Here is a 13,905-nt window from a genome sequence, read left to right as displayed (position 1 = left end):
ACGGACAATCCTTGTATTGTTATGCATGAATGTTGCAAAGAGAAGATTCTATGTATGGCACTGTTTTTCAAGTTTCTGTGTGAAATAGAAAACGTCCCAAGATGCATCAAAATTGCAAAATTTTTCTGATGTCAGCCATGCTTGGAATTCTTTCACATCTTTTAGTTTGTGGGCGGCATAAAAAAAACTCATGGAACTAATTTACTGTGAAGCGTATTAAAATAAGCAGAAAAGTTTTTCGATACAACGTTATTGGTTTGCATTTAATTAGGCCGTGAAATTGGAAAATATTGTGGTAAGCAATAGGAGGAGACACGTGCCGCCACCTTCAAATACTTTTTTGGCTTGCTGGGAATGCCTTTTGGGAATAAAATTTTCGGTTCTGTGCAGTTTGAATATTCTTACATGACAAAAAACAGCCAAAGAAAAATATCAAGCGGACATGCATGTTTGATCTCCCGTGAAAACACCTAGCTGCTCAATGCGCCTTTTTTGCAGTCGCTGAATGGTGTATTGACAAGTATGTAAAAGTGCATTTTATTACTGCGGGACAGCTTGGACACGGAAAAAAAATGGTCAAAATTGGATAATGAAGTAGGCGTGGATTGTAAAAGCCACACAACACAGACGCTATTCCACTTATACCTGTGAGGACAATAGTAAAAATTGCGTCCTTGTTTCTGTTCTATTAGGATTTCGGCTTCTGATCAGCTGCCTACTCGCTCAACTAGTCATTTTAATTGTAGTGATATATAGTACCAATGTAGTATAGCCGCCGAATTCTTTAATATTGTGCTAGTGCTAACCAGGTAGTGCGTCTGCATCTTACTAAGGGACAGATATGTTGCTGTAAATGGAACAACCTAAAAGACCAAATGCTGTTACTAGCATGAGCTTTAAGCACATGAGCTTGACCTTGGGTGTTATATGGTACTCATGCAATGCTATTAAAGGTTTGGGTGGCTATACAGTCGCACTCACCACCAACTCTAACTTCAAGACTGCCGTACAGAATGCCTGGAACATTAAATGGGACCAATGGCATCGATGTTGTAGAGTGGCTGACACAATATGAAAGGGTGAGCGATCGGAATCCCTGGGACCTGACAGTAATGCTGGCCAATGTGCTCTTTTAATGGAATGGCAAAGTTGTGGTATGACAATCATGGGGTTGAACTTGGGAGATGGGACACATTTAAGCAAAAGCTCTGTGACCTGTTTGGTAAGGCCTCCAGATGAAAAATCGATGCAAGCAAACAGCTGTCAACTTGAGCTCAAATGTCGAAGGAGTTGTACCGTCGTACACAAAGGATGTGCCGGGGCTGTGCCATAAAGCTGATAGCGACATACCAGAGTCTGACAAGATTGGCCACATCCTGAAGGGGACAGCAAATGACACATTTAACCTGCTCATATGCAGCAATTGTGCTACTGTCGATACCATAATTGAGGAGTGCCCGTGCTTTGAGCAGGCCAAGAGTCGCTGTATTGAACGACCATTTGCCCGGCTTCCCAACACCGCCGTGATGTCTTCATGTGAAGAGCAGCTGTAGTCTCGCCTTTCACCTCCTTCGGCTGAATTAATGAGGATTATCAGCTGCAATATTGAAGCGATAGCTCCAGCTAGCCTCTTCAACTCTAACGCTGGCGACTCGAACACACTAGCTGTTGCACTTGTCCAAGCCCTCGTGTGAAACAAACTCGCGAATCTCGGGGTATTCACACTGCTTGCGCCATGGTCAGTCCTATGTCGACTTCTGCGACTCTGACATCGTTCCCTTGTTATCAAACATTCGCTCTGTGATCTCGGAAACATGCTGATTGGTGAACTGAAGACGATCGGCTTTAACTGCCACCGTGTCGGGCATGCTGCTTGCTACTGTAACAGCCATGGGCTGTTCCTACAACATACTCCATCCTTTGCTCATGCTCGCTGCCTTGATCGCAGCCCTTTTAAGACACTGTCTGCGGCACACCCAAACAATCCTGATGCTGCCACGACATGGTCCAGCCGCTCCCCGTCACCGAATGGCCACCAGTCGCATTCGCAACATTTTCGCCATCCATCTTCCTGCCCCCTGCCAATTCGCTGTGCGACGTCGCCGAGCAACCATGGCTCTTTCACACTGGAAAACTAGACGATGCAGTGCCCGAAGGTACTGCTGCATGCACGACTCCGTCCCAAAACCCTCTAGTTACTTTTCTAACTCGACGATGTATGCTGGACGTTGACATTAATGGCGTGACCATCTCTGCAGTTGACACCGGGGCTCATATTTCTGTCACGGATTCTGGTCTTTGCCGTTGCCTAAAGAAGGTGGTCACACCTGCCGTATCCCATGTTGTAAGAGTGGCCGATGGAGGAAATCCCGCCGTCCTTGGAATGTGCACTGCCCACAAAACCATCACTGGTTACCCAATTTATGTATTTATGTTTTATTTTCCATGCTTGAGCAATCTCATTATGACGTTAAACTTGGTATACATGGATTTTCGAACAACTTATTCTGCCCTTATCGACTGTCAGCCTGGCCTCCTGCTGCTTGAACTGCCGCACCTAGCCGATGGTCGAACCACATATTCAGCCGGTCTCTGCTTTCTTGACTATGTGCGCATGCCCCCACAAGCTGCCATGTATATCTCCATGATTTCGAACCCTCCTGTGGCTGATGGCAGTTACGTGCTCTCCCCAGGAACAGAAATTCTGTTCACCAAAAACGTCACCATGCCTAACATCCTCGTGGCTATAACCAGCGATCCCATCTTCATTCTCGTTTTAAACTTCAGTGCTTCTCCTCAACTGATTCCGGCAGGCATGTCGCTCGCTGTCATCATTCCTACGGAAAACTGTGAAATTTGTGTGTTGGATCCCACCAGTCCCTCCAGTTCAACCTTCATTTGCACCACAACCAGTTTGCAGCGCGATGCCTTTGTCGGCATGATCCCTGCTGACCCTTCTCCTGCTCAAGCTACCGACTTTCACCACCTCCTAGAGCCATATCATGACATTTTGGACTTCGACAATGTTTCTCTTAGCCAAACGTCTGTTGTCCAGCATTGAATCGACACAGGGGACGCGAGCCCTATGTGCCGTCGTGCCTATCGTGTCTCCCTCGCCAAACGTCGTGTGATACAAGGCGAAGTTGACAAAATGCTCACAAGAGGCATCATTGAACCTTCTTCCAGTCCATGGGCGTACCCTGTGGTGCTAGTAAAAAAGAAAGACGGCAGCTGGCGCTTTTTTGTTGACTACCGACAGTTGAACATCACCATGCACAAGAAAAATATCTAAATCGATGACTCCTTAGACTGCCTCCACAGAAGCCACATACTTTTCCTCCATCAACCTGTGCTCCGGATACTGGCAGATTGCCGTTGATGCCATAGACCACGAGGAGACTGCGTTCATCACACTAGATGTACTTTACAGTTCAAGGTTATGCCTTTTGGATTGTGAACCTTTGAGCGAATGATGGATTCTCTCCTTAGGGGCTATAAGTGGTCTGCTTGTCTTTGCTATCTAGATGATGTGATTGTCTTTTTGCCTACTCACTCTTTGCCTACCACCTCACTCGCGTGTTGGCCATTCTCGATTTGTTTTGCTGTGCTGGCCTGCAACTTAATTCCTCTAAGTGTAATTTCACTTGATGTCACATCACCGTTCTTGGTCACCTTATTAGTGGTAGAGTTGTCCAACCTGACCCCGAAAAAGTGTGTGCCATCCAATACTTTCCTGTTCCTCGCTCAGTCAGAGATGTCCGGAGCGTTGTTGGCTTGTGCCCTTCTGTTGCAGATGCATACTGACTTACTCAAGAAGGACGTATGTTTTTCTTGAGTTCATGAGCAAGCTACCGCATTCACCACCCTTGTCAGTTTAGTTCCATCACCACCCATTTTGGCACATTTTGACCTGTCGGCCCCTACAGCAGTTCGAACTGACGCAAGTGGCCATGGCGTAAGTGCAGTTCTCGCCCAAGGCCAGAACCACCGGGAATGTGTTATTGCTTATACACCAGGCACCTTCTTTCATAGTCGGAGCTGAATTTTTGTATAACTGAGCGTGAATGCCTCACTTTAGTCTGTGCTGTGGAAAAATTCCCCCTTTACCTATATAGCCGCATGCTTTCTGTTGTCTCGAACCACCATGCCCTATGCTGGCTGTCGTCACTGAAGGATTCCACAGGAAGGCTTGGTCGCTTGGCTTTACAGCAGCAGGAGCACACCTTTGGCGTTTTGTACAAGTCTGGCTGTATGCACCAAGATGCTGGCTGTTTATCGCGCTACCCTGTCGACCCTCCCAACACCGCCGAGGGTGATACTGGTGACTTCATCATGGCTGTTTCAGATCTGACCAACATCTACACTGAACAGAAAAGCGATGACAGGTTACAATTTATAATCGGCCGCCTTCATTCTCGTCAGCCCAACCAATTGCTCTGTCTGTTTGAGCTTCACGACAATACTCTTTACCATCATAGTACCACTCTCGATGGCCTGGAGCTTCTGCTTGTTCTCCCCAAGCAATTTTGTGCTACTCCTCTCAAAGAACTCCATGATGCCCCAACCGCTGGCCATCTTGGAGTATCCCGCAGGTACGACCGCGTGCGGCGGCGGTTTTTCTGGCCTGGATCTGTTTGTCGCTAAGTTGCTGCGTGTGACCTTTATCAGCCACGTAAATGGCCCTCGGCGTTGCCCACACAACTTTTGCAGCCTATTGACATGTTGAAGGAGCCATTCTTCCACATCGGTCTTGACTTCCTCAGCCGATTCCCTATGTCTACTTCAGCGAACAAGTGGCTTGCAGTTGCGACTGACTATGCTGCGTGGTATGCCATCACACTAACTTTGCCTGCTAATTGCATTACTGACGTCACCGATTTCCTACTTCATGACGTTTCCTTCTTCATGGTGCCCCTTGGCAACTGCTTACAGTCTGAGGCTGCTACTTGTCCAAAGTTGTCGATGACCTCCTTCGTTCCTGTTCATGCCCAGCGGAAAATAGGTTTCGGCCAGCTTTAACACGAGTGTTCATGGCTAAAGTCCGACACTACTAACCATCATGCGAGAAGGCGATCGGCAAAATTATAGTGAGTAAGTCAACTTAAAAAAGCGACCTGAAGAGCTTGAAGTGCATGTACAACGCAGCAGCTGCTTAGTTTCGAAAAATTGCAGCTCAGAAGATGGAGATTTCACTATTGTTCAGTGTATGTTTACGAATAAACTGCTTCCGCCTTCCTTGAATTTAGGCCTTTGGCATCCTTGAAATCATTGAATTGTCCTTGAATTTGGTGTCAATGTTCTGTGTGAATGCTGAAGTATGACTCCATTGTACTCATGTTACCCTGAACATGAGTTTGTAAAATAGTGCTGCAGTCGAACTCACTTATAACAATATTCAAGCTCCACGAAAATTCCATTGTTATAACCAGGTTGCATGAAAAATCCGAATGGGGGATAGCAGAGGTGATGTGTGAAAACTGTAATGGCGGCGAGGCCAGTGCCTCTCCCCTCCACCTTCCTCCATTAGGTTGCTGATTGTGTTCACTCGTTTAACTGCTTCCTGGGTGCTCCAATTGCGTATAGCAAGCCGTCGCTGTCGGCGTTGAAGAATGGCACTGCTGTAACAACTGCAAAGAGGAGTCATAGCTGGCAAGCGGTAAGCGAGCACCGCCGAGGCATCACGTTGGTGGCCCCAAAGGGGCCTTTTAAAAAATGCGAGAAGGTTGCCGCAGCAGCCTGTCAGCTTGAGAAACCCAGAAGAAACGCTGAGGCAAGATCACCACTAGCATCTATGTCTGTCAGCCTTGTGTGCTTTAGGCGAAGCTTGTTGACGTCCTTCTCCACGGCATCCATGTGATCCACATAGCAGGTTCCTTGCGAAAAGAAGGTTCCTTGTGAAAACGAAGCCCCAAAGAGGACTGAATCTGCCGGGCCTCCTGTGAGGACAACGTTGAGGCAGCCTGCCCTACCGCGTCATCGCTGCCATCGTCACCATCGCTCTCCGATGCAAGCACATTCGCAATGATCGCCTCATCGGTTAGAAGCACTTAGTTTCCAAATCTACAGCCGTGTGCTTTCTTTTCACCGGCAACGTCGTGCATTGCCGATGATCAGCGGGTGGATCAGCCATCTTCCGTTTCGGCGGCGAGTTAAATGAGCATGAGAAACCACGTGGCTAGGAACGATTTCGATGCAGCCAACAGACGAATACGAGTGATTAAGCTGTTTTTAGAACTGCGGTGAATGAGGAGCCAGCGAGCAACAAACGAGCAATCTGGGAGTAGCACAGTTCGCGCTGTCTGTTCATGTTTCGGACAGTGGCACGGCGTAGAGCCGCAGAGCTATGGGTGCAGCCCATTCGTGTTCGGAGGGTTGGAAGGGCAACGGGAGAGAGGCGTGCGGAGAAGGCTGGAAAATGAGCGCACGGTGGCTGTTGGGGCAGGGTGAGCAGCGGGCCATCGTGCAGCGGCTCAAATTTCTCATTTTCTTTTTTTTCTTTTCAAAGTGTAGTGCAAGGACTTAATTTGACTTAATTTATATGAACATGACCTTTTGAGGGTTTTAAATTTTTTTCCGAAAAGAATGAAGAAAGAAGCAGGAGAAGGCGAGCTAGGGACAGCTTACGCGCTTGGCAGCATCAAGAAAATTGAAGAAGAAAGGTGGGTGCCGAAGGAGCAGGTGAGGGGCTCGTGACATGGAAGACGCAGGACCAGTGCGCTTTTCCGTGAGCTCCTGCTGCGGTACCTGAGGTGGCCCTGAGGACGCGCCTACCTGTTGGTGCAGACGCAGGGTGGTGCCTGGTGTGACGCCGTTTGGAGCAGGCCTGCCTGTTGCCTGCTCGTAGCCGCCTGTCAGAGCAACTTAATGCCGTGTCCAGGACAAGGCCTAATTGAGGCCTAACTGAGGCCTTTGCTTTGAGACTGCCTCTTGCTCGAGGTGGCACTTGGAGCTGTGGCATTGGAAGCTACCTGCCTCGCACCCGTTTGAGTGCGCTGGCCACGGTAATGCAGCCGGGGGCTGTCGCCTGCCTCATCTGATGACCAGTGCCGTCATCGTGTCTTGGCTCGCCTCCCACAAGAGCTTGTGCCTTAATTCGCCTTCCACGAGGGTGATCGTGCCTTGGCTTGCCTCTAACAGGAATTGGTGCGACAGTTCTACCGCCGATTGTCACCATCGGAAGTGAACCTTTGAGACGTTTTCACTTCTTTCTTGAAAGCTGCGCTTAGGACTTAATGTAGATATGTGTTTGCTTTAGTAACTTTCGTTCTGTACTCTGTGTTTACTGCGTGTTTTGTTTTAATTCTAACATCTTCGATTAATGTTGGTTTACGTCTGTGCGTGCGTCTCTGACGTTCATTACCGATTGACTGCACAGACATACGTAACGAACTACTGTTACACAAGGATTTCGAATTTCACTACCTTTCAGCTCGGACACCTAGCAGCCAGATTTCATCATTATGACTAATAATGCGGCATCGGGGCATTATAGTAAGCGGGTTATTTCACCATGGAAAACAGAAAAGTTGATGGTGTAGCAGCTTCTCATTGTTATAATCAATATATTGTTAAAACTGGTATCATGATGAGTGGGTTCGACTGTATGTGGTAAGTGAAGGGCATTGATGAGTTGATAAAATTTTTATGTATGGGAGCTAGGTAGCTTATCAGGATGAGAAAAAGAGAAAATGTTGCATGTCTTGGCCAATATTTTGCATTTCTTTGCTTATTAACATTAGACGTGAAAAAAATCTAGAGGGCAGGGAACTTCAATTTGTGCTGGCATTTTCAATTCACTACTTGTAGATTTGTGTCGGCATGAAGCGGTGTTTTTACGCAGTGGAGAATGTGTGTACTATGCAAACTTAGGACATCTTATGCTTTTTCAAAACTACAGCAATGTTAATCGAGGGTGGAGAATGCAGGCACATGTGCTTAAGTTTTGGGCTCTCATATCATGCAATATATCGATTTTGCACTGCTTTGTTTCACAGGACGCCCAACACTTGCATGATTGCTGGAGTTGGAACAGTAAGCAGTTCTGGCCTATAAAAATTGCATGACATTTGCTTGTAGCATATGCCTCAATGACCTGCCTGTTATTTTCAGGCAGCAAAGCTAGTAGCCAAGAACCTGGACATGTATCATCGGCTTATGAAAGATTCAAGAGACTATTTGGAGGAAAAGCTGAAGGTAAGTATTTGCCATTGTGGTTTTTGATCGCTTCCATTCAGCGTGAACCAGCATCTACTAAGAGACTACTTTAGTTAGGTGGCGTACCATTAAAGTACAAAATTCAGGTGACACCTTGGTGCTACCCTATGTTGCTACATTGTTGCTATTAGATCTGCAGCACTTTTCAGTTTTTGTTCAATCGCAGCATTTTTAGCGGCCCATGAAATCCTTGAAAGCATTCAAGTGATAAAACATTCATCGGTTTGTTAACAATAATTCTGTACACACACTTACTCATTGCACATCCACGCTCATCACTGTCACTGAGCCTTCTCAGAGCATTTTACGACTAGCTTCGAGGAGGGTGCTTGTCTTGCCAATCTTGTGACTGCTGCACAATTTGCTCAGACCTGTGTGTTTTTTGCTTAAGAACTGCTGCAAATCCTGGAATAACTTGTGCTCTGTGTTTCTAGGCTATGCACAGCAAACATAATTGCCATTAACACTGCATTTTTTCGTTCTCAGGAGGTGTTCGGGCCCTTGGTGTCTTTCAACCATAGAAAAGGAACCCAGGCCCTGCCAAACACCTGCAGTGTATCATTTGCTGGAATGAAGGGTCCTGAAATTTTGGCCAAGGCAAAGTATGTTCTAGCGAGCACAGGGGCTGCATGTCACCACACTGCAACGTGAGTGGTCATAGATGCACTGAACATTTTGTAGTACTTGTTTTCAAATTGCATTAAAATGCTAAAGTTTCTTTTCATTCAACCTTGTTCTAAAGTCGTGAAAGGCTCCTATGCTTTTTAAGCAGCTGTCAATTCATACTTTACATTTTCTACCAAGGTTGCTATGTATGCAGAGAATGTACTTGACCATTTGAGATGAACACACCCACTGTGTTTCGCTTGTGTATATTTTACGCTGCCTTCCTTGCGTGCGCTTGCTTCCTTTTCCTTCTTTTTTGTTGTCTTGACGCCCCAATGAACAAGTCTACTCTAATTCCTGGGTCAGAAATTTGGCAGGTATCAGAGGATCAATGCAGTTTGCAATTTGCTATGCTGTTGAGTACGAAATTCGCTTTCGTGACTTAAATCAACCCTAAGGTTTTATAATAAAGTGTAATGGAAGCAGTGAGCATTATGCTCTTGATCAAACTGAACAGTTTAACCTTTAATAGAAATAAGGCCACCAGCTCATAGTGTAACATTAATCTCTTGAAAAGTATTTTTGTGCTCGTCTGCTATGTACTAGCGATTGTATACCAGAGGAGGCAGGGCAGAATGTGAGGTGTCTAATTAAGGAATTGTATCCACGTGACAACATGCCTGAACGGTCAACTGCATAGGAAAATTACTTGTTCTCCAGCCATGCTATCACTATGTCATGAAACACAATTTACTCAACTTGTCAAGAAGTGGCCAAGCAACTAGCACTTACTTCATTAATAAGCACTGACTTCATTAATAACAGCATGATTGAGTCTTCCACTTCCTACAAATATCTTGGCCTTCATTTCCAGTCTGACCTAACGTGGCATCACCATATTAATTTAACCCTGGCAGCTGCTAACCGCACTCTTGGAATACTTAGACGAACCCTCAAGCAAGCGCCACCACTCGTATGAAAACAGGCATATATCACAATCATTCGCCCAAAATTTGAATATGCTGCTGCAATTTGCGATCCCCATCAGGTATACCTAGCTTCTAACCTTGAAGCCCTGCAGAACCGTGCTGCTTGATTTTTTTCAGCTTATTCAACATTCACCAGCATTACATCGTTAAAGAAACGTGCCGATTTGCAATCCTTGAGCCTTCGTCGCAAACTTTCTCGCTTATCACAATTTCATAAAGTTTTCTACCACTCCTCACTTCGTGATAATTTTTTTGTCACCGCCGATTATCTTTCCTTGCCGCGATCACCCTAACAAAGTGGAACGCATTTTGTGTCAGTCATCAACTTTCGCTCACTCCTTCATACCACACACTATCATCGATTGGAACGATTTACCCTCATACATAGCCATGGAAACTGACAGCCAAATTTAAGAAAATAATTTGCACTAGTGTGACGTGCTGTTAAAAATGTTATGTTTTCTTATGAAGTGTGTTTCCTTGATATTTCTGATGCTTTGTGAGTTGTTGCTTGCTCCTCACATTTTTGTGTACATTCTTATTTTTTTGGTTCAATTTCATATATGATAACTGCACTGCCTTGTTGAGCGGCAAAAATTTCTTGTATATGTTTTTCTTTTTGTGTATGCTGTACCTGAATGTACACTTGTGCTGTTTCTTGTAGCCCCCCCCCCCCCCCTATGGAATACCCTCCTGTAAATGAAATAAATGAATACCTGTGAATGAAATAAAATAAACATATATCATAGGTGCTGTATATCCCTTCTATCTTGAACTGCTGTAATTTTTCGGTGGTGTGATGTTACAAATCGGTTTATAATGCAGTTTAGTATAGTAATTATGCCTGATATCACATTTGTGTAGCTGGTAGCGTATAACTATAATATACTATAAGTATTTCAGAAAATATATTTCCCTCCTGCAAAATGTGTAATATCTAGCTATCATTGTGCATCGCAATGTCCTCAATGCATCATTTGTATACCGTGACACTGTATAAATTCAACTTCCCATTCTGGCCGCTCTGTTAAGACATCGGGAAATGGTCTTACTACATTCTAGGGCCGATGTCCTTGACCCAATTCTTTACCAAGGTAGTTGGCAACCAAACGTGGCCCAAATATTACCGCCATATGGCTGGTTGAGGAAATTGGTGTCCACATGCTTCCCATTGTTTTGCCAATTGTTGCCCATCAGCCAGTTTCACTTTGGATTTTTTAATGAGTGAATTTGGGCTCTCTACTTTTATTTCAACATGTAGGGTGTTAAGCAGAGTGCATGCACGGTGTAGACAACACAGCTTCTTTTTTCTTCCTTGTGTCGAGATGTGATACATTGTTCAGTCTATTCCTAGTAAACCCATGTAGCGCCAAAAAGAACAAATAGCATAGTTATAAAGAGGCCTGAGCCCGACCTGGGCCTAAAGTTATTGAATCACTCAAGTGCTCTCCTAGGTGATAGAAAAGAAATTTAACAAATCTTCTTCCAGCAGTTTCTACTGGGAAGTCCTTATGGATTTGTGGTATTATATTGGATTGGCTAGAAGTTTGAAAAGCAGCAGACCAAGCTTTGTTTATTGTCAGTAGTATCAGTGACCTAGTTTTGATATTTCTAAATAGCAACTGATCTTTTGGAACAATTTATGCACGATGGCTCCTGGACATGAAATGTAGAAAGAAAGGTTGGAAGGGTTCACACTGTTCTGATGAAGGGGGTCGTGCAAGGGCAGAAGGCCATGTCTAAAAATGCTGGCATCTGTCAAACGGGTGGGAGGGGGGGGGGGAGGCTTTCATGCACCTGCGCTTCCAGATATTGGGCATCTCCTTTTTTAATTGGTGGACTTTTTAGTATTTATTCCTTTGTCAACATCACTCTAGCTCTGTTTTAATGAGGTTTATTAACTTTGTATGTAAATAAACCAATAACCTTAAAGGAGTCCTGACATGATAGTTTCAGCTCTTCACTTTCTGCATTACATAAAGGTCTTGGACTTCTGAACGCAAGAAAAAATACTGGCAAGCTTCAGAACCTCCTAGACAGTTTACTGTAATAGCTCTTCTACAGGCAGTTTAGATTTTTTCTATTTTTTTTCTTTTTTCCTGGGAGGTTACTGTGTTGAGGAGGGCATTGAAATGTTTGGCAATAGCTCCACCTCATTCGGCCACCTTCTGTGCTGCTACATCGGGCCTCACAATTAGTGGCAGCATTGTAGATGACCGAGTGATTCGGGGTTACTGTCAAAATGCTACGATGTCCTTGACATAGTAACCTCCCAGAAATGCTGCGTGCCATGACGAGTCATCCATGGTGTCCACCATTACTATGAAGGCCATAATTACCACGGTGCCACCAAGTGCAGTGAGCAGTAAAAGAACAAAAAAGCGTGCACGAAGGAAATACATCATGCAGAGTTCCATTTCACTTCGCCAGTTTTCATGGTGCAAGTGTACTTGGCCCAGCGAGTGGTCGCGGCTCGAAATCTGCTGTCAACCTCTCATTACAACATGCAACTCGCGCTGCACGCTGCGACTGGAGTTCACCATTACTTGTACTCTCTGCGGAGTTTGTCATACACAGAGGGTGCTCAAGATTGCTGTTTATGAGCATCAGGTAAATGCAAGTTCTAGCCAATCTGTTTTGTGCTGGTGAGAGATGAGGCCATTGCCATCCAGTATGAACAGTGGGCAGACACCAATAGGCACTGTGGAATTCATCGTGTGCAAAAGGCACAGAATATGAATGTAGAGAGCTCGTGTGCGCAGAATACTTGGACGAGGTCTTCAAATTCTGTGCTTGTAGACTTCTCATCCACGAGATCTATACATGCACATGTGAAACTAAGACTGCTGCTGCATTACAGATGCAGGCTTAACTGATGATGACAGTTTGTGTCTGTGTTCATATTTTTGCGGCCCTGTGTAGCGTGACAGCAGCTTTTCAGACAAGCTGACGCCGCGACATGGTGTCCATAGGAGGACATCGGAGCCAAAAGGGAATTGAACGTCCTATGTCGGCTGTCGTATCGCATCTTCTGCACAGCCTGAGACGCAATGAGCGGCAGCTGGCAATCTGCCGTGCCATGCGAGCCCGGGCGAGGACGTCTTGAGGATATTCAGTGGGGGTGCTTGTCGAAGAAGGAAGCAGTGTGTCAAAGGGCAAAGAAGGGTGGCACCTGAACAGACGGTAAAAGGGTTTTCTGAAAAGCCTGTGCTCTCGTGATGGGACGAATTATAGGCGAAGGTCACGAAAGGTAATGTGCTGTCCCAATCACTGTGGTCGTCAGAAACGTACATAGACAGATTTCTGTCAACGTGCGATTGAGCCGCTCCGTCAGTTCGTTTGTCTGTGGGTGGTAGGTGGTGGAAAGCTTGTGCTCGGCAGAACAGGAGCGAAGTAAGTTTTCAACTACTCGCGACAAGAAGGTGCGGCCGCGATCAGTGAGGAGCTGCCGGGTTATGCCGTGTTGGAGGATGACGTCATGTAAAAGGAAATCTGCCACCTCAGTTGCACAGATTGTGTGCAAAGCTCGCGTGATCGCATACCGGGTCGCGTAATCAGCCGCGACGATGACCCACTTATTGCCAAATTTCGACGCCGGAAAAAGGCCGAGAAGATCGAGACCAACGTAGAAGAATGGCTCTGAGGGCACATCGATGAGGTGAAGGCATCCAGCGGGCAGCACAGCAGGTTTTTTTGCGGCACTGACAGAGCGCATAGGCTGCAGTGTAGCAGTGCACAGAGCGGTACAGGCCCGGCCAGTAGAAGTGGCGCTGTAGGCCATCATAAGTACGCGAAATGCCAAGGTGGCCTGCAGTAGGGGCGGCATGCAACGGCTCGAGGACTGATGTCCGGAGATGGTGTGGTACGAGTAAAAATTATTCTCCTTCATGGCGTTAGCTGCGACGGTAGAAAATATTGTCGAAGAGCACGAACATGCGCAGTGTGGGCTCCGAGTGTCCAGAATTGGGGGGGGGGGAAGATCATTGATGAGAACACGTAAGCAGTCATCACACTGTTGTTCAGTGAGGATGTCGTGCCGATCAGAAATGGCCAGGACGCAAGAGTCGGTGTGATATGCGCATCATACTCGGGGTGG

The 13,905-nt window shown here is 46.0% G+C and overlaps 1 protein-coding gene across 3 annotated transcripts in view; it reads left to right on the top strand.

Moving 5' to 3' along the window:
- Nucleotides 1-13,905, top strand: part of LOC142575140 (selenocysteine lyase-like) — a 128,002-nt gene that overhangs the window by 101,875 nt on the left and 12,222 nt on the right. For all 3 annotated transcript variants that reach the window (XM_075684174.1, XM_075684176.1, XM_075684177.1), the window contains exons 9-11: nt 7,995-8,031; nt 8,110-8,193; nt 8,701-8,861. In XM_075684174.1, coding sequence (XP_075540289.1) covers nt 7,995-8,031; nt 8,110-8,193; nt 8,701-8,861 — 282 coding nt within the window. The remainder of the gene's footprint in view (nt 1-7,994; nt 8,032-8,109; nt 8,194-8,700; nt 8,862-13,905) is intronic.

The sequence above is a fragment of the Dermacentor variabilis genome, chromosome 3 (assembly GCF_050947875.1).
Source record: "Dermacentor variabilis isolate Ectoservices chromosome 3, ASM5094787v1, whole genome shotgun sequence".
Lineage (NCBI taxonomy): Eukaryota > Metazoa > Arthropoda > Arachnida > Ixodida > Ixodidae > Dermacentor > Dermacentor variabilis.
Note: the sequence above shows the minus strand (reverse complement) of the source record. Positions and strands in the feature narration are given on the sequence as shown.